This window comes from Equus caballus, chromosome 23 (assembly GCF_041296265.1).
Source record: "Equus caballus isolate H_3958 breed thoroughbred chromosome 23, TB-T2T, whole genome shotgun sequence".
NCBI lineage: Eukaryota > Metazoa > Chordata > Mammalia > Perissodactyla > Equidae > Equus > Equus caballus.
The window spans coordinates 39,307,531-39,327,888 of NC_091706.1; the positions used below are offsets into that span (position 1 = coordinate 39,307,531).

Sequence of the window (20,358 nt, forward strand, 5' to 3'; positions counted from 1 at the left end):
TTGGCAACAGTTGTTAGCCCAGGTGCCAATCTTTAAAAGAAAAAAAGTTATGAAAAAATGGAAAGTAAAACAGCCTGTTTGAGTAATGCTCACCGCCACTAAACCCACAAAGTTACTCTTCCGAAAGTGGACATAATTCAACAGACTGGCGGGGGAAAAAAAGTGAGTGTTATATAAAGCACAACTTTTAAATACCAGTCCCTATTCTGTCACTACAAAATCCTTTTTAAATTAAATTAAGCTAATTTAGAAATGCATTTACTGGCACGTTACCTGGAGGCACTTGCTGTATTAATTCAAACCTGGTTAGGAAGCCTAAAAAGGAAAAAATGAGATTTTAATACTTTAGAAAATTGCCAGAGTTTTTCATTGATTGCTAAGTCTAAAACTGCCATAACATCCTATTTACATTATCAATAATAATAAGTGCCATACCAACTATGACTCAGATAGTTCTAGACCCAATAAATCAAGGGCATGGAGTAAGAGTAACTGAGTTATAAAAACAGCATTTCGTCCCCTTAAAAGTATTGACAAAATGGATGCAATATTTTTTGTCTTAAAAATATATGCATAAATCACTGAAATAACAATAAACTTTTCATGTAAAAATTCAAAACATAATTGTTATCCATTGACCTATAAGTTTATCTTGCTTAAAACAGTATGCTATGTGACTATATAAATTAGACATAAAATACAACATTTTTTATATTTCCTAAGTCCAAAATGTATTTAGAAATAGTGAGCCCATGTACAATGTCTATAAGAAAAGAATAAAATTTCAATCTTAAAAGTAATCTAAAACGTAAATGGTATAATAACAAAAAATCAATAAAGATAATTCCCACACAAGGTTAGAAGTGAAAATATTTCAAAACAGCCTATAACAGTGATTATAGTTAATAAACTGTAGTATACACTTGAAAGTTGCTAAGAGAGAAGATCTTAAAAGTTCTCACCACAAAATGAAATGGCAACAATGTGAGGAGACAGAGGTATTAGCTAATGCTATGGGTGGTAATCATTTTGCAATATATAAATATATCAAATCCACGTTTTCATCTTAAACTTACACAATGTTACATGTCAATTATATCTTTTAAAAAGCTGAAAAAAATATACAATAAAAGTAAAATTCTTCCTTTGAAGACCTGTGAAAAATACATGCATCAGGACAGAATTTAAATGCCAAGAAACTTAAAAGCCAAGACAGCCTATAATTTTAGGTTTTCCAAGTGGAAGAAGGGAATATATCCTTGCCAACCATCACCCCAATGGTAATGTAAGCACTTAATTTGTCTCAGGCTCTAAATTCCTTACATTCAATTAATTCTCAGCACATCCCAAGTTCATGTATTGAAGACTTAATGTTGTTAAAACTAATAGTCCCCAAATTGATCTACAGGTTCATTGCAATCCCTATCAACATCCCTGTTGGCATTTTTGCAGAAATTGATGAGCTGATCCTAAAATTGATATGGAAAACCAAAGGAACCCAAATAGCAAAAATAGTCTTGAAAAAGAAGAACTAACTTGGAGAACTCACATTTCCTGATTTCAAAACTTATTACAAAGCCTTAATAATCAAGATTGTATTGTATTGGCATAATGATAGATAGATGGATCAATGGATTAGAACTGCGAGCCCAAAAATAAACCTTCATATTTACAGTCAATTCATTTTCAACAAAGGGGCCGAGACTATTCAATGGGGGAAAATACTCTCATCAACAAATGGTGCTGGGATAAATGGATATCCAGATGCAAAAGAATGAGGTCCGACACCTACCTCATGCCATTTACAAAAATCAACTTAATAGGTATCATAGACCCAAACGTAAGAGCTAACACTATAAAACTCTTAAAAGAAAGCATAGACATAAATCTTTGTGACTTGAATTAGGCAATGGTTTCTTAATAATGATATCAAAAGCACAAGTAATAAAAGAAAAATAGATAAAATAGAATTCAACAAAATTAAAAACATATATGTCTCTGGGGGCAGCCCCATGGCTGAGTGGTTAAGTCCTCGCGCTCCACTTCGGTGGCCCGGGGTTTCGCGAGTTCAAATCCTGGGCGTGGACATGGCACCACTCATCAAGCCATGCTGAGGCAGCATCCCACGTGACACAACTAGAAGGACCCACAACTAAAAATCCCTAACTATGTACCAGGGGGGCTTTGGGAGAAAAAGGAAAAATAAAATCTTTAAAAATATATATATATGTGTCTCAAAGAACATCATCAAGAAAGTGAAAAGATAATAGAAAGAATGGGAGAAAATATTTATCAATCACACATCTGATATGGGACTTGTATCTACAATATATAAAGAACTTACAACTCACTAATAAAAAGACAAATAACTCACTTAAATATAGGCAAAGGATCTGACTGGGCATTTCTCCAATAAGACAAATGGCCAATAAGCCCATAAACAATTGCTCAATATCATTAGCTATCAGGGAAATGCAAGTCAAAACCACAATGAGATACCACTTCATACCCATGAGGATGGCTACCAATCGAAAGGACAGATAGTAGCAGGTATTGGCCAGGACCTGGAGAAATGGAACCTTATACATTGCTGACGGAATGTAAAATGATGCAGCTGCTTTGGTAAACAGTCTGGAAGTTCCTCAGATTAAAAAGAGTTACCATATGACCCAGCAATTGCACATCTAGGTATATACCCAAGAGAAATGAAAATCCATGTCCCCAATAAAACATGTACACAAATATTTATAGCAATATTATTCATCATAGCCCCAAAGTGAAAACAATCCAAATGTCCATCAACTAATAAATGGATAAACAAAATGTGGTATATCCATACAATGGAAGATTATTTGGCCATAAAAAGAAAGGAAATACTGACACATGCTACAGCAAGGATGAACCTTGAAAACATCATGCTAAGTGAAAGAAGCCAGTCACAAAGGACCACATGTTATATAATTCCATTTATATGAAATATCCAGAATAAGCAAATCTATAGAAACAGAAAGATCAGTTAGTAGTAGCCTAGGGCTGGGAGGGATAAGAAAGAATGGGTATAGGGTTTCTTTCTGTGGTGAGGAATATGTTCTAAAATTGATTATGACAATGGTTACACAACTCTGTGAATATACAAAAGCCATTTAATTCTAATAAATAAATAAACAAACAGAATTGTACCATCCAGTAAATCCCATCTATATCTAGAAAGCATTTGTAATAGAATCAAAAACACAATTCACATTGTACACAGACTCTGTTGAATATAAATATGGATCACACATGGAAGTATCATAACTTAGAAAATAGTAGAATTTTACATCTGTGAATTACATACATACAATAGTCTCTTTTTTTTTTGAGAGTACCTACTTTCTAAAATGTCTGCTACAGCTCCAGGATCTATTGCGTTTTCAAACACCTGCAAGAAAAAAATGGAGAAAATAAATTTTCAAAGTTCTATTAATATATACTTACAGAAACTGTAGATTATATTCTTCCAAATAATTAACACATGTCAAATCCAGCCATATATTATTTAGGTTTCAACAGGAGTAACTTTAACAGGTATGTGGTTAAAAGTTAACAAATGATTACAAAATAAATGGAGAATGAACCCAACACCACCGCCTGAGCCAGCTGAATTTCCCACATGCCCATACTGCCATCAGCATGACCTCCTCCTACAGTTTGTTGCTAAAAGCACATCTGGCATCAACCTCAGAGAACTGTTTGAGAAACCAGGAAAACATCCTGCATACCAGAGATACTCATTAAATGTTGTTAACTGAATGAATGACTTCTCTTCCCAAGCAACTGGTTGGGAAAAAAGGAACATAAATAAAAATTCCATGTGTGACACAAAAGAAAAGCTAAGCGCTAGTAGCTACACTCCCACAGAATCCAAAAACAACTAGAGAGAGGGAGAGCCTCATAAGTTTTAAGTGCATCATGAAGCACAAGAAAAACACTGTGATACCTCTCTAGCCACTGCCAAATGTGCTTATCTTGTCCTCGAGATGAAAGGGCAAAGGATAGGACTGAAATAAAAGGCATACAATGGGGTCCGGCCAGTGGCAGAGCGGTTAAGTTCGCACATTCCGCTTCGGTGGTCAGGGGTTTGCCAACATGATCCCAGGTGCGGACATGGCACTGCTTGGCAAGCCATGCTGTGGCAAGTGTCCCACATATAAAAATAAAATAAAATAAGTAGAGGAAGATGGGCACGGATGTTAGCTCAGGGCCAGTCTTCCTCAGCAAAAAGTGGAGGATTGGCAGCAGTTAGCTCAGGGCTAATCTTCCTCAAAAAAAAAAAAAGGCATACAATGCCCCTCCCGGTGAATTCTAGAACCCTGTAAGAAACAAGAAGTTTTCAGCAGAGTTTGATCACAGGCATTAAAGTTCTGATTTAAAAGGTGTTTAAACTTAAGCATGGTTAAAATCTGCTGCTGATTCAAAGTAAGGTCTGCTTTAATTACAAAAATGGAGGCTGTCCCCTGTAATCCATTTTTGCCTTACTGACTTGGATTTATCGAGCAAATGTGGGTGAGGTTTTTGGGGGTTTTCCCTAAATTATTTCAGTAATTGCATCCCTTCACTTCATCTATGTCTAAAGATTTTCTCAAGTGTGATCTGTGGGAGTAAATGATCCACATGAATTGCTCAAACACAATGGCTCATACATTCCTTATGAGTAATTTCTTGTTTATCCAAATGCTTTAGAACATTCAATCCTGAATTACACAGAACGTCCAAGGAGGAGAAACCTTTTGCTGTCTGCTGCCAGTATTTGCAGCTAGAGAATGGAACAGATACAAGAAAGCTGGAGCCAACTGGAAGAAAGCTGGAACATGAACCCAAACAGCTCACACAAGAAGGCAATTTTTCAAGATATTAAATAATTGCATTTTATAAAATGAGAAATGATCCATGATATATGTTTGACTAGTAATCTCAAATGCACAGCTTTGCAACAGAGCAGAAGTAGCACCTAGAGTATAACTCTGAGGCTCACCTTCCTCTTCCACAAGTCAAGGAGGTTGGACCAGACGACCTTCAAGGTCATTTACAGAGTTACCATTCTGTGCGTCTACAATTTTCTATCCTTGACCTTCTTATAAAAAGATTTGTACATCCCACAACTAGAAGGACCTGCAACTAAGATACAACTATGTACAGGGGGGGTTTGGGGAGATAAAGCAGAAAAAAAAAAAAGATTTGTACAGTCTTCTACAGAAGAAAACTTAAAATTGATAAAATAAGGAAATTCTTGGGGAAAAAACAGACTGGATTTTCACCACCCACTTTTTACCACTACCAACAACTAAATGGCAGAAGTAGGTTCCTTTGGACTCTGTATGCTCCAAAGTTAATATCCATTTATTCCTCTTATCCAAACAGTTTGGTAGACTCTATTTAAATTAAGAGGCTGGGATTTACAAAAATACTACATAGAGCCCTAGCCCTTTAAAAAATCAATCATCTCCTCTCCCATTCTCAGGTCAAAACAGACAGGCCATTTTCTGGGCACCACCATCCAGACCTTTTAGAGTGATAGGCTGTACCCTGGAGCCTTCTCATACTCATCCTCTCCCGGAAAGAACCGCCTCAGTGATCTTGTTTAGGGCAAAAATCATTAGACTTCTCAAGGTTAAAATTGATTCCACCTCCAAATTCCAAAACAAAAACTTGAAAGGACTGTCTGTGATTGCATAGCAATGAAATTAATATTCTAAAGTGGGAAGAAGGTTGGCAATGTTTTGACTACTTACATCATGTTCATATTCCTTGGAATGGAATCTGGCCTTTATCACTGTAGCTAAATAAGCTACGTATGACCTAAGGACACTCAGTAATATCTGAAGAGGCTTCTTGTTTTGTCACAGGATTTCAGAGACAGGATTTAACTAATTTGGTGGTAGTTTTTCGTTATTTTTCTGAGTCTAAAAAGGGCTGTTTACAAGGCCTTCTAGTTTATTGATCATCCTTGTCAGAAATGTAATGCAACTGCCTCTAATACCTCCAAGAATATTCACAAAATGCTCTCTGCTCCAGTTAGAAAATGCCATGGGAGTTCCAAGAATAGAAAACATCGACCAGGGTACTTAGCGCTAGCTTGACACAACTTGGCTCAGACCTGAGATACAAAAGCAATTCCTCCAACTATGGTTTTGCACTGTGCTGAGGCGCCTTCAAGTAATTTTCTTTTAAAGGAAATTTACAAAATAACTTTATAAGAACTGTGTTCTTTACATGAACCATTAAACGATCTTCAGACAGCAAAATCTGTTCTCTATTTAGCAGTGAGAAAGTCACGTTCACCTTTTCAAACCTCATGTTCTGCTGAATCATAATAGGGAACACAGAGGGAAAACAGTCTGTCTCCAGGTATTGATTCAGGAGGTAAACAGCAAGGTACACATCCTGCTTGCCGGGAAGGAACACCCCAGGGCAAGAAATCTTAAAAACAAAGAAAAAAAATAGAGAACAGGGTTTGTTTTGTTTTTTTAAACAGGGTTCTATTTTGCCTAACCTCTTGCAATTTCCCCCACGTCCGCACCCTCTCACCTGTACCTCCCACACCACCACCCTCCCCTCTCCTCCGCTTTCTCAAACTTGAAATTCGTATTTCCTCCCACGTCTCCGCCAGGTGTCACAATCAGCCTCTCGCTGGCTCCTCTCCCCGCCCCTAAAAGATGGCAGTGCGGAAACGGAAGAGACTGCAGGGCCGGGAAGCCTCTGTTTAGGCCGCTCGCCGCGATGCCGAGCCCCCGGAGGAACACCGAAGGACGCCCGCTGGGCGCCTCCGCCTCGAGCAGCAGCAGCAGCCCCGGCAGCCCGGCCCATGGAGGCAGCGGCGCCGGCAGGTTCGAGTTCCAGTCCCTGCTCAGCAGCCGGGCGCCAGGAGGCGACCCTACCTGCGCCCGGCTCCGCGCGTCCGAGAGCCCGGTGCACCGCCGCGGCTCCTTTCCCCTGGCTGGGACCGGGCCATCGCAGGCGCCCCCGCCCGCGCTACCCGAGGATGACCGCATGGACCTAAACCCGTCCTTCCTGGGCATCGCTCTGCGCTCCCTGCTGGCCATCGACTTGTGGCTGTCCAAGAAGCTGGGGGTGTGCGCGGGGGAGAACTCGTCGTGGGGCAGCATGCGGCCCCTTATGAAGCTGCTGGAGATCTCCGGACACGGCATCCCCTGGCTGCTGGGCACCCTCTACGGCCTGTTCAGAAGCGACAGCTGGGCCGGGCGCGAGGTGCTGATGAACCTGCTCTTCGCCCTGCTGCTGGACCTGCTCCTGGTGACCGTGATCAAGGCGCTGGTCCGTAGGCGCCGCCCGGCCCACAACCAAATGGACATGTTTGTGACCCTCTCGGTGGACAAGTACTCCTTCCCCTCGGGCCATGCCAGCAGGGCTGCCCTGATGTCGCGGTTCATCCTGAACCACCTGGTGCTGGCCATTCCACTGAGGGTGCTGACAGTACTGTGGACCTTCATCGTGGGCCTCTCCAGGGTCATGCTGGGGCGGCACAATGTCACCGACGTAGCTTTTGGCTTTTTCCTGGGCTACATGCAATACAGCATCGTGGACTATTGCTGGCTCTCACCGCACAATGCTCCGGCCCTCTTTGTACTGTGGAACCAACAATGACACCATCTCATTCATTACGGCACCAGGAGATCTGAAGGTTTTCACATGCGACAATGCCGACATAAACCAGCAGTCATCCCGCTTGTCCCTCTTAAGACGTTTCAGGCTTCCTTTGGGATTTCAGGCATCCTACCATCTTCATGGGTTGTGAAGTTGGAGTATGTGCTGGCCATTACTGATCACAGCCATATTATGGAAAGCAAAAAAGATCCCTCTACTATGTATTTATTCAACATTTATATCTCCAGGACAACTGCAAAGAAACCAAGCTGGGGTGATTATAATGTTGCTGTGTTTTTAAAAGTTGACCTCAGTAAAATTTGTGTTTTCTAGTAATCCTGCAAATCAACATATCACTTCTAAATTGAACTTTGAAAACGAAACGCCATCTTCATTCTGTAAATATACATGCAGATAAGCCACGTACTGATCCTAGTTCTTTTCCTAAGGTATATTTTAAGCAGTATTTTAAAAGTCTAAGACATAGGTTTTTCTAATTTATTCTCTGAAGATCTGTTGCCACCGTTGGGGAGATTTCCTCTTAATCCTGATTTTCTTAGTGTGCTTTTTCAGTTTATTGTCTCTTCTGGTAGTGAGAAGAGAGATTATAGTACATATCTTTCTTTTCCCTCTAAATCCTCAAAAGATCTGCAAATAGATATTTATTTGCCACTACTCTCTAATAATGTCTTTTAGCATTCAGAGAACAAGCCAAGAACTTACTTGAAGAAGAAACGCTTAAAGGTGGGCATACCTACAGTCCCCATAGAAAAGGAAGGATGGAACTCTGGCTTCATGCTTAATTCTGCTGATAACCAATAGCATGACACGACAGAGGGAGGAAAGCTAAGTGGCTGAGGAGGCCAGAGGAACTGAGAGTTGGGCAGCATGTCATCCTGTCAATGGACCAGTATGGCAGGAGATGGGGCCTGCTGCCCATCATCTCTACTGAATAAAGTATAATGCTCTTCTATTGGGGTAATAAAATGGGGAAATTATTTGCAAAGCATAAGCTTTCTCATATATACCACAAGGATGACCTTGTATATTATAGTTTTTCATATGGAATTCCGTTTCCCTGTATACAGCACACTTTAGGTAAATTCATCAGGGGCAATCTGCTGCTATACCAGGCACAAAGTATAACTAACTCCTAAATTTCTGTTTACATTGACCTTTACATTTAAAGCAGTTTATCCGTGGTGCCTCCCCAAATCACAAGACCAAAGACCACCAAATATAGGGTGGACCCTTCATTATTCTTTGATCAGGAAACACCAAAAAGGGCATGTGCTTTAAATGCTGCTCTACCTGAAAATAAGAACCTTTAAATTACCTGTGGAACTGGAGTCTTCAGATAATCTTAATGATCAATTATTTTGACATTTATAAATAGAAAGCATTATGGCCTTTGATCTGTCATATAGAGCTGCACATAGAAATCCTGAGAATGGCTGCGACAAGTAGGCTCTGATTGGGTGGAAGTGTGAACTATCTGAGTGTGAGAGGCACAATGAAAGAGGAAAAGCTACTCCTTAAAAGAAAATAAAATCATTTACATTCCCATAACATCCTGAACACAGACTACCTCTTCACTTCCTGAATCAGCCAAACCGTGAAGGTCTGATTGGTTTGCTTTATTGTTTCGCCTTTATTTTAATTGCAGCAATATTCAGCACAGATATTTGGGAGCAATGATATATCCTCTTGCAGTGTCCACAAGTCTGAATACTGGGGGCTCAAAATTAGGCTCACTTTCTGGTTCCTGGTTCTACTTCTGGAATTCCCTGTCTTAGTTGCTGAGCCTGAGTTTGCTGGTTTTTCAAGCACAGATCAATTCACCTGCTGTTTTTGGAGCATCGTAAGTACTGTAAAGTGGAAAACTGATTTCACTGTTAATTAATTGTACACTGAAGAATGCCTTTTAAAAATCAAAATAAAATTAACCAATAATGTTGAATGAAGTGAAATGAAAACTTGCTTGGTTTTTGCCTTGATAAGGAGGAAGCCTGATTTATTACTCAGCTTCTCAAGAATTCCTTCATCTTACTGCACAATTTTGACAGCTCACAATTGATATAGTCTGGTCTTGTTTGCTGTCAGCAAAGTGGGACAAATCCAGGAAGTTTTAATCTTTGTTTCAGAGCTGCATGTATGATGACACCAGAGCATCTGTCACTTGCATGGAGGCTAACCAGATTTTCTGGAACCCTAACCTTTCTGCATTGTGCTTGCAATCATGGCCTGTACAGAAGCATGTATAGCTTGGAGGCAAAGTTGCATGATAATGTGTCGTAACTACAGATGGAAAGATTGAAAACTGGAAGCTGAAATAAGGGGAATGACCCCAAACAAGAACGATGGAGTCACTCGGCCAGGGCACCTCACTTAAGCAGGATTCAGTAATTATAAAACAGTCGTTGATTGATGGATTTCCCTCTTGAAATTGCAAACCAGAGCCATCTCTAGGGGAAATAGCTTAGAAAATATTTGATTGGTTCATAAAGGTGGCAAATTATCAGGAAGTGATGGGGCTTTTTGAAATTAAATTCTTCCCTGATTATTTAAAGGCTGGGTTTTTAAGTCCTTTCACAAATCTTTACCCTGGTAAAGAAAAATAAAATCCTTCTTGGATTTAATGCAGGGTTGTTTTAAAAGAACAGAAAATTTCAGGATAAAGCCAAGAAACAAGTTGGCTTTAGAGGGGAAAAAAAAAGTGGGGAAACGTTGAGCTGAATTAAAGGTTAGGAAGTCAGGGAACACCAATGTAGAGAATCTTAGGGACAGGTACGATTTGTCCCAAAAGATAATGATGTATGTGTGGTGAGGTGGGGAGGGGGTGGTGAAAACGACCCGGGACCATTTAAGAACCCCAGGGAAAGAGTCTGATTTGAGGCAAGTGGTGGGGGGAGATTCATCGACGTCTCTTACCGCCCGGATCTGCAGCTCCACCACCACCTCCAGAGGCATCGTTCCCTGCGTGGGCGAAAGAACTGGAATGAAAAGATCTTTTTGTTCTGAGCCTTGGACCGTTTTTTCTTAGTTTAGCTCAAACTCTAGGGCAAATGTTCCCAGCACCTTCCCCAGCCGCCACCCCCCTTGCACCCCCATCCGTCCTCCCCAGCCCAGGTCCCTCCCACCGGGACGGGTCTCACACTACTGGAGCCGGAGCCAAGGCTTCCAGAAGGCGGCAGCGCGGCGTTGCCATAGACACTCAAACGCACAACCTTCCAGGCTGGAACTCGCGCGAGGCCTCAGCGCAGGCGTGCGCGCCCCCTGTGCTCTGCTTGGAACGCGCGGTCCCGATGTCGGCGTCCAAGGCTGTGCGCTCTCGGAGAGGATGGGCGAGTCCTGTCGTTGTGGTTCGTTTTCGAGATGCTGAGAGCCCTAGTTTCCTTTCCACCAACCTTTTCCATCACCTCTCTTTATGGCTCCCAAGCAGTATGTTAAAACGGTTAGTGTGTCCATTCTAAAAGTAGAATGTGATCATAGCTCCAGTATAATTTAAGTACTACCCATTTTTAGGAGCTATACGAGCCCCAAGCCCTGGAATTTCTGTAACAATTCCAATTAATATAGTAGCCTGTCACTAAAGGTACTCTCTTGCTTATTGAATGTTATGTTCTCGTGTTTGATTCGGAAAACATGGCCGTTGTCAATAATAAGAAATTAAACGAGTGCTAATTAGAAATACAAAGATAATTGTTAAAGAGTTTTAAAAGTTAGGTATCCTGTGTTAGCCACAATAGAAACATTTGTCAGTCTCTCTCTTCTGGGGTTTAGTTAACCTAACACAAGCATTGAATTGCATTATCTCCCAATGGGTCGTTACTGCAGTTGCCAAAGCCAGGGTTACACTGTAAAAACCATCACAGGTGGCAGGCAAAGCAAGAATTCTTAACCAGTTGGGAAACTGCTTTTTTTCCCACATCACTGAATTTAATAAACAAAAATGAAGGAAGGGAGATGGAGTGCCTGCTTCTGGGCAATCGGAAAAATCTGGGAGGGCCAATGCTGTCGCTGAAAAACAATCTTAAATTGTGATGGATCAATTATCGCTAATATTTTGCATTAGAGATTTATACAATTGCAGAAATGCAAGTGCAGAAAGATGTCCTGAGACAAGAATTAGATATTCCTTTCAGTAATTGAGTTCCTTTCCCTGGAAGGGAAAGACTCAGCATGATGAAGTGTATATTATGTCCTTATCCAATCCCTGGTGCTTTGTCTGTCTGCATACCAAGGGGCACACCGGTAGGTGCTTGGTTCCCTACAGTATCCAGAGAACTGTGAGTGCCGGCTCACAACAGTTTGCTGGCACCCAAACTAGTATGGGGATATATGGGAATAGGACCTGTGTTGACCCTTACAGGTAAGTGACCAACGCCAATGCTAAGACATCAAGGAGAGTAAAAACCAAGGCAGATAAATAAGTAAGTGGTCAGAGACATATCGGAAGGGAGGAATCAATCTTTATTGAGGACCTGCAAAGTGCTCGGCACACTGCATACACTAACTCATTTCATGCCCACAATAACTTTTTGAAGAAGATGTTATTAACCCTATTTTACAGATGCAGAGTCTGAGGCCAGACAGCCTTTTGCCCAAGGCCACACAGCTAAAGGGAAGGAGCCACACTTGAATCCAGGTGTGCCCTACCACGTCACTGCCCCTGCAACATAGATATCTTATTGGTCCCTAGAGACAGAGTCCCCTCCTAAGCTCCTCCTAGCCTTACCTGGAGTTCCTTGCTCACCTGAACTCTCTTTGCTGTAACTAACTGGACTCTCCTTGGCTGGCACCTAGGGCCCAGCCCTCTTCTGGTTTCCCTCCAACTCTCTGGACGTTCTTTCTCTGTCTTTGTTCATCTTCCTCTACCTGGCTAAGCAATGTTTCCAGGTTCTTTCCTCTCCTCACTCTAACTCTTTGCCTAGGGTGTCATCCAGTGTAGCTATGACCGACATGAACCTACATAGAACATGTCCACAGATTTACATATCCCACCCATGCTTCTCTAATGCTCTCCCTGACAACCTGGGATCTCACCATTACAAATATATGTTATCTCCTCTTTGTAGCAACTGCCACAATAGCAGTTTTACATTTGCTCCTATGATTGTTGATTACTATTTGTCTCTCTAAACTGTAAGGTCTGCATGGCTAAGAGTTTGTATCCTAATATTTAATATAGCAGATGCTGCTCAGTAAATATCTTTGAATAGATGTTAGATGCAGAGATGGTCAAGCCAGTCTGTAGGATTTAATGTACACGCGTAAGGGGAGGTCCCACCACATCCAGGCAGGCACAGCTACTTCCGCTAGTTTGCCATAGGGGTATTAAATGAGTTGATAGGGAATATTTACACTCTGTTATTTTCCCCCACCATGGTCACCTAAGGCTCTCAGCTGCCAGGAAAATGTGGAAGTTGCTACATAGACAATGCCTCTGGGCCATCTTGCAAAGCAGTTAATTACTGAGGTTGCCACCTCCACTGGAGGCCAAGCAGAGCTGTTCAAGGAGTGGACTGTCACCACTTCCAGAGATTGGCTTTATTACCTGTCTATGTACCTCTTCGTGGCAGAAAATTCCATTGAACAAATCTTATTCCCAGAGTGTTTCTGCAATGCAGGCTGGTCAGCAGTAATATCAGCATTGTTGAAATGACCCATCAACATATTCTGCTCACATCCTGTCCTGGCGACCTCCAAGAAAATGGCACATGCCCCACATGGGAATTTTCCAAAGAGTTAATTATAATTAGCAAAGAACAAAAGAATGACAGATAATTATGGCTGAGATTTTCCTTTTAACTAAAAAAATTAATTATAGGACACTGAATTGTAAACATTTCTTTTCAAATAATATAGGAAGCAGTATTCATATGAGGGGAGAAAACTATAAAAAAAAAAAAGGAGGCACTAATGGCAGGGGTGTGAGGAAACACATTACTTATTGGTAGGAGTGTAAATACATATAATATACTAATTTTCTATGGTTACTGTAACCGCAAACTTAATGGCTTAAAACAAGACAGATTTATTATTGCCCAGTTTTGTGGATCAGAAAGCCAACACAGATCTCACTGGGATAAAAGCAAGGCTGTATTCCTTGCCTTTTCTGTTTCTTTGCTTCTCCAGCTTCTAAAGGCTGCCCACATTCCTTGGCTTATAGCTCCTCTCCATCTTCAAAGCCAGCAACATCAAGCCGAATCCTCATGAAGCCATCTCTCTGGTTCTCTCTTCCACTTTTAAGAACCTTTGTGATAATATTGGGCCCACCCAGATAATGCAGGATAATTTCCCTATATTAAGGCCAGCTGATTAGCAACTTTAATTCCATCTGCAATGTTAATTTCCCTTTGCCACGGAAGGTAACATATTCATAGTTTCCAGGGATTAGGACGTGGGGATCTTTGGGGGCCATTATTCTGCCTATCACATGTAGCTTCTCTGGAGAGTAATTTATTAATGTCTATCAAAATTTTTCATTTGACTCAGCAATTCCACAGCTAGGTATGGGTATATATGGGCATACTTTCACAAGTACATAAAAATATATGTGGCAGCATTATTTATTATTTAAAAAATACTAGGGGGCTAGCCCAGGGGTATAGTGGTTAAGTTCGCATGCTCCACTTTGGAGGCACAGGTTTGCAGGTTCAGATCCTGGGCGTGGACCTAGCACTGCTCATCAATACACACTGTGGCAGTATCCCACATAAAAGAGAGGAAGATTGGCACAGATGTTAGCTCAGGGCCAGTCTTCCTCACACACACACAACAATACTGGAAACCACCTAAATGTTTATTAACTAGGGTCATTAAGTCAATTATGGTTACGTCTCAAGATGGAATAGTATGTAACATGGAAAAAGGATGAAGCAGAGCTATAAGTCCTAGCAATAAATACTCTCTAAAATATAGGACTAAGGGGAAAAAAGCAATCATGGAACAAAAAATGTGTAAAGTGTGCTGCCATTTGGAAGAGACAGGAATATGATATGTACATATATGCTTAGAATATTCCTGAAAGGATACATTAGAGACTGCTAATAGTGATTGCCTCTGGAGAGGGGATCTAGAGTAGAGAGAGAAAGAAGAAACTTACTTTTCATTGAATATCCTTAGGTACTTTTTGAATATTTTTGCTAAGTATGTACGTTATCTAGTCCAAAAAGGAAAACAAAACAAGTAGAAAACATAAACCAATATAAAGGATAAATCTGGGAAGATAGGGAGGACCAGGAACTGGCTTCTTCAGCTTTTGGAGCTGCATCCTATATCCTGCATGCCATGAGAATATCCATGCAGGTGTGTCTGCTACTTCTGCTGCCAGTGCTGGGTGTCTTACCCTAAGATCCCTGGCTGTCTCAGGGGTCCTAAAGCCTCGGAAATGATAGGCAACCTTTCCTGCATGTGCATATGTCCATTTTTCTGGGAAGAGAGGCTGTAATTTTCATCAGAGTCTGGAAAGGGTAGAGTTAGTCAAAGCAGGTTTTAGAACCACTGTCCTGCCCTCTGTCCTGCCATCAGTCCCCTCCTATAGCAAAAAGAAGGGCCACCCAAGTGATCTGACAAGGTGACAGGTAAAGAAAGAGGGATTCTTCTCTATCACATTCATGCCCACTTATTAGAGCCAGGTGTCTCCTCAAGGGCAGCAGTATTCAATAATAAGCGAAAAAGACCTTCAAAGTCCTGTTCTAGGCCATTAGTTTACGTCTGGACTCAGACTCATTCAGTTGGCCCTACAATCTTTTGAGCCAGTAAATTATTCATTAGCAAATGTGAATAACACCAGCAAATTGAGTTTCCAAAGCAAGTTGTTCATTAGCATTTGTGAGAAATGCCTGAAAAGAAAAAAAACCAATTACATGAAACAATCTGGATTATTTCAGCAGTAACACATTTCTAGATCACTGATTTTTTTTTTAAGTGCAGACTCAGCCTCAGGACCCAAGAAATAAATGTGTTTTATATTTGGTGTTCTCCAAAATCTTTCTCTGAAATGTTCTTTAACAGTTTAATGTTCTCACAGTCTGAGATACACAGGAGGAAAATTGACTTTTCTGACTTTCACCATGAATGTGTAAGAGCTCAATGAACTATGCTTGGTGCCTGCCTTGGCTCTCATAAACTGCATAAAGACAAAGTTTATATATATATATCAATTTTTTATTTTGAGGAAGATTAGCCCTGAGATAACATCTGCTGCCAATCCTCCTCTCTCTTTTTTTTCCTGAGGAAGACTGGCCCTGAGCTAACATCCGTGCCCATCTTCCTCTACTTTATATGTGGGACACCTACCACAGCATGGCTTGCCAAGCGGTGCCATGTCCGCACCCAGGATCCGAACCGGCAAACCCCAGATCGCGGAAGCGGAACGTGCGCACTTAACTGCTGCACCACCAGGCCAGCCCCCAAAGTTTATATTTTTAAAGAAGTTAATGTTAAAATCATATCCTTTGGGAGAACTTTAAGGGATCAGGCTGTCACCATATGAACTCACTGATCAATCAACATCACTAAAGGTGACATCATATGTCTCCCTATGAAGGAAGCACCTATGAAACACTTTGCCAAGAAAGGTGAAGTCAAATCTAATCAAGCCCCTAGAGCCACACTGTCTAATAAGGTAGCCACATATGGCTACTTAAATATAAATGAACTAAAACTAAATAAAATTTAAAATTCACTTCCTCACTCACACTAGTCACATATAAAATGCTCAATAGCCACATGTTCCTGATGGCTATGGTATTGGATAGTGTAAGTAGAATATTTCCATCGTGACGGGAACTTCTATTGAGCAGTATTGCTCCAGAGCTAACTTCACTTAAAGGGGGATAGAGAAACATGTTAATGATACCACAAGGAAGCAAAGAGACATATCTAGAATGTAGGACATTCTATAAGGACAACTGACCCAGTTAGTCTGCAAACAAGCCAATGACATTAAAAAAAAAAAAAAGGAAAGGGGGAGGAGAAATGCTCTAGATGAAAAGATACTTAAGGGGACCGGCCCTGTGGCCTAGTGGTTATGTTTGGTACACTCCACTTTGGCAGCCCAGGTTTGGTTCCCAAAATAGAGGAAGATGGGCACAGATGTTAGCTCAGGGTGAATCTTCTTCACCAAAAAGAGGAGGACTGGAGACATGTTAGCTCAGGGTGAATCTTCCTTACACACACACACACAAAAGATACTTAAGGGCCAGCCCTGGTGGCCTAGTGGTTAAGTTCAGCGGGCTCCACTTCGGCAGCCCAGCTTCAATTCCCGGGTGCAGACTTACACCACTCTGTTAGCAGCCATGCTGTGCTGGTGGCCCCGTACTAAAAAATAGAGGACGACTGGCATGGATATTAGCTCAAGGTGAATCTTCCTCAGCCAAAAAAAAAAAAAATACTTAAGAGACCCAACAACCAAGTGTAATATGTAGACTTTGTTGGGACTCTGATTCAAACAAACCAACTTAAATAGAATATTTGAGACTATAGAGGAAATTTGATTATGGTTTTGGTATTAGATAATACTAAGTAATTAATTTTGATAGATATGATAATGTCCTTGTGTCTATGTAAGGTAAATATCAACGTTGCTTAAAGATTCATATTAAGGTATGTAGTAGAAATGATTTAATTTCTAAGACTTTGTTTTCAAATACTCTGGCAAATTCATAAAAGGAATGGACAAAGCAAATGTAGCAAAATCTTGATAATTGTTGATGTGGAAGATGGATATATGGGTTTACTATAATTCAATACTTTTGTGTATTTAAAAATATTCATAATAACAATTTAAAAATCTATAACACATACTTAAATTAGAAAAGCAATCCTATCCTTACATGAACCTCCTTATATCCTACAATAGCCCATCAAGAGCATTGTTGGTGGCATCACTATGAAATTCTCTTCAACAGAAGTCTTACATACACATAAAGAGAACATATAGTGGATCCACTCCCCCCAAATGCAGATGAGATAAGAAAATTATTGTGGTGTGTAATACTTTACAAGTAAGTCAGACGGAAACCCACTTAAGGAAAAAAGAAGCACTGTTTTATAAGAATAGTGGTCTCTGCATGAATATTCAAAACAGAAGCTGGCAATCTGAATATTTCTTTAAGTATACATACTTCTTGAGAATTTTCCCCAATTATCAAGAATGCTTCCAAGGAAGGAATTAAATCATAATTAAACAGCTTTAACAATCTTGAAGTCATTTAGGATCTGGACCCACACATGGGATCTATTTCACAAACTTTATTAGAGTTCATGAGTCAGACTCATATGTTACTCTTTGGCTTCTGCTTTGACTCACTGGCAGTTGTAGGCTCAATAGTTAATGACACCACGGAATCCTTTCCACAAGGACTGCCTTTGGGGATTCTGGACTACATAATCCATATCCTTCCACTTTAAAGTAATTTCTATTCAGGAAAAACTAATTTGCTCCTTTGACTTTCAGCTGGCTAGTTCTATGTCCAGGGGAGTAGTAGACTAAATATGACCAAAGCAATCTCCAAGGAACTATATTTATTATCCAATATAAGAAAGCAGAAAAGAGTATGATTCAGTTCCAAGACTTGCAAAAGGTGTCCACTGTACCTTGGCACAGGATTTAGGTCCCAAAGTCAACAAGGACTAAGATGAGGATACTTCCCATGTCATTATAGCCACCTTTTCTTCTCCTACCAAAATATATCTCTTTCCATTCTCTTTTCATCCTCTTCTGTCTTTATTTAATCCTACACTTTTCCTTTTATGCTTGTTTCCATTCATTCATTCCCTTTTCATCTATTCGCACATATTTATCGAGTACCTACTATGTGCTAGGTACTGATCTGGTTAATGGAGGTACAAGGGTAAACAAGAAACAATCTATGCCCTCGTAGACCTTACATTCTAGTAGGGGAAGAAATATAATAAATAAGTGAACATAAATAAGATAATAACGGTATGATAAATGCTAGGGAGGAAATATCCAGGAGGATGAGATGAAGTGTTCAGTTTGGAGAGAGAATAAGAACGTAATTTAGACCCAGTGGACAAGTCAGCCTCTTTAAGTGTATGACATTTGATCTCAGATCCAAAAAGAAAAGCATGACCGCTAGCAAGACTTTTAAAGAACTAAGAGAAAAGATATCTAGGCAAAGGGAGCAACAAATGTAAAGGGCCATGAGTCAGGAAAGAAATTGTTATGTTTGAGGAACTGAAAGGAAGCCAATGAGCATACTAGAGGACCTGGGCAGGAGGTAGAGGAGGTTGAGATGACACTCAAGAGTTGGGCCAGCATTAGATAGCATAGGAACTTAAATAGCTACAGCAGACAACATGACTGCCTACTTAACAGCCACAAGCTCTTCCTCCTTGCTAATGGAACTCCAGTTTTGCTTGGGTGACAATGCATCTAGCTCCAGAGAATGAATCATAATTTACCTAAGCCAGTTCTTGCCAATGAGGTATACAGGGAAGTCACTGGAAGTTTCTGAGAAACATTTTTCTCATCTGAGAGCCACAGTGAATAAAGTTGTTTTTGCCTCTTCTCCCTTCCTACTTCAGCTGCTGTCATGTATTGATGTGATGTCTAGAGCTGTGGTAGCCATCCTGCAACCATGACAAGGCTGAAGATGAAAGTCAACAGACTGAGGATAGTGGAAAGGATAGAAAGAACTTGAATCCTTGATGACATCACCAAACTGCTAAACCAATCCTGGGACCACCTATCTTCATCCTTTTTGTTAAATATAAAAGAAAAGTCCTTACTGTTTAAGTCTCTTTTAGCTGGGGTTTCAGGTATTTGTGTTGAAAGCATATAATTGATACAGTGGGATGTGACATGATCTAATTTATATACTTTTTAAAAAATTTCTTTGGGGGCTGCCCCATGGCCGAGTGGTTGGGTTCACGTGCTCCACTTTGGCTGTCCAGGGTTTTGCTGGTTTGGATCCTGGGTGCCGACCTAGCACTGCTCATCAAGCCATGCTGAGGCGGCATCCCATATAGCACAACCAGAGGCACTCACAACTAGAATATACAACTATGTACTGGGGGGCTTTGGGGAGAAGAAGAAGAAGAAGAAAAAAGGAAGATTGGCAACAGATGTTAGCTCAGGTGCCAATCTTTAAAAAAAAAAATTTCTTTGGCAACTATGTGAAGAGATTGTAGGAGTAAAAATGGAACAGAGACATTGAAGACTACTGCAGAAGTCCTGAGGAAAGGTCATGGTGTCCTGGGCTGGAGAGGAAGCAGTAAAGCTGGAGAGAAGTAGGCAGATTCAAGATGTATTTGCAGGTGAAAATAACAAGACTTGCTATTGGTTCAGATATGGGAGGTAAAAGAGAGGAGGATTTAAGGCTGACCTCTTTTAGACTTGACGGTGGTGCCATTTATTAACATGGAGAAGACAGGAAAAAGAAGTTTGGGGAAGGGGTGGAATCAAGAGTTCTTTTTTGGGCATGTTCAATTTAAGATGTGCATGAGCCATTCGAGGAGAGATGTCAAGTCAGCAGGAAGACATATGAGTCTCAAGTACTAGGGTTAGGTCAGGGCTTGGATTTCAGTTTGGGAGCTGTCAATTCACAGATGTTATTTAAAGCTACAGAACAGACAAGGTCCTCCCCACTGGCCAAAACTTTGAGGAACTCTAAAATTAGAGGTTAGTTAGAAGGGGAGGAGACTGCCAAAGAGACTGAGGGGAAGTAGTTAGAGAGGTAG

General features: G+C 40.7%; 1 protein-coding gene and 1 long non-coding RNA gene across 6 annotated transcripts in view; one reads left to right on the forward strand and one right to left on the reverse strand.

The window, feature by feature from the left end:
- The window catches only part of SPATA6L (spermatogenesis associated 6 like), a 44,670-nt gene extending 33,566 nt beyond the window's left edge, over nucleotides 1-11,104 (reverse strand). For 2 of the 5 annotated variants that reach the window (XM_023627300.2, XM_023627301.2), the window contains exons 1-4: nucleotides 6,918-9,604; nucleotides 6,322-6,459; nucleotides 3,373-3,421; nucleotides 274-315 (exon numbers count right to left, since the gene is read on the reverse strand). In XM_023627300.2, coding sequence (XP_023483068.1) covers nucleotides 274-315; nucleotides 3,373-3,421; nucleotides 6,322-6,459; nucleotides 6,918-7,187 — 499 coding nt within the window. In that variant the 5' untranslated portion in view covers nucleotides 7,188-9,604. Of the gene's footprint in view, nucleotides 1-273; nucleotides 316-3,372; nucleotides 3,422-6,321; nucleotides 6,460-6,917; nucleotides 9,605-10,575 lie in introns of those variants that run through there. The other 3 variants (XM_070248276.1, XM_070248277.1, XM_003363999.5) reach the window with 3 other exon arrangements.
- LOC138920305 (uncharacterized) lies at nucleotides 10,941-19,406 on the forward strand. The gene is made up of 2 exons (XR_011431213.1): nucleotides 10,941-11,098; nucleotides 19,204-19,406. It is a non-coding gene; the product is annotated as an uncharacterized lncRNA (long non-coding RNA).
- The last annotated feature ends 952 nt before the right edge of the window (nucleotides 19,407-20,358 follow it).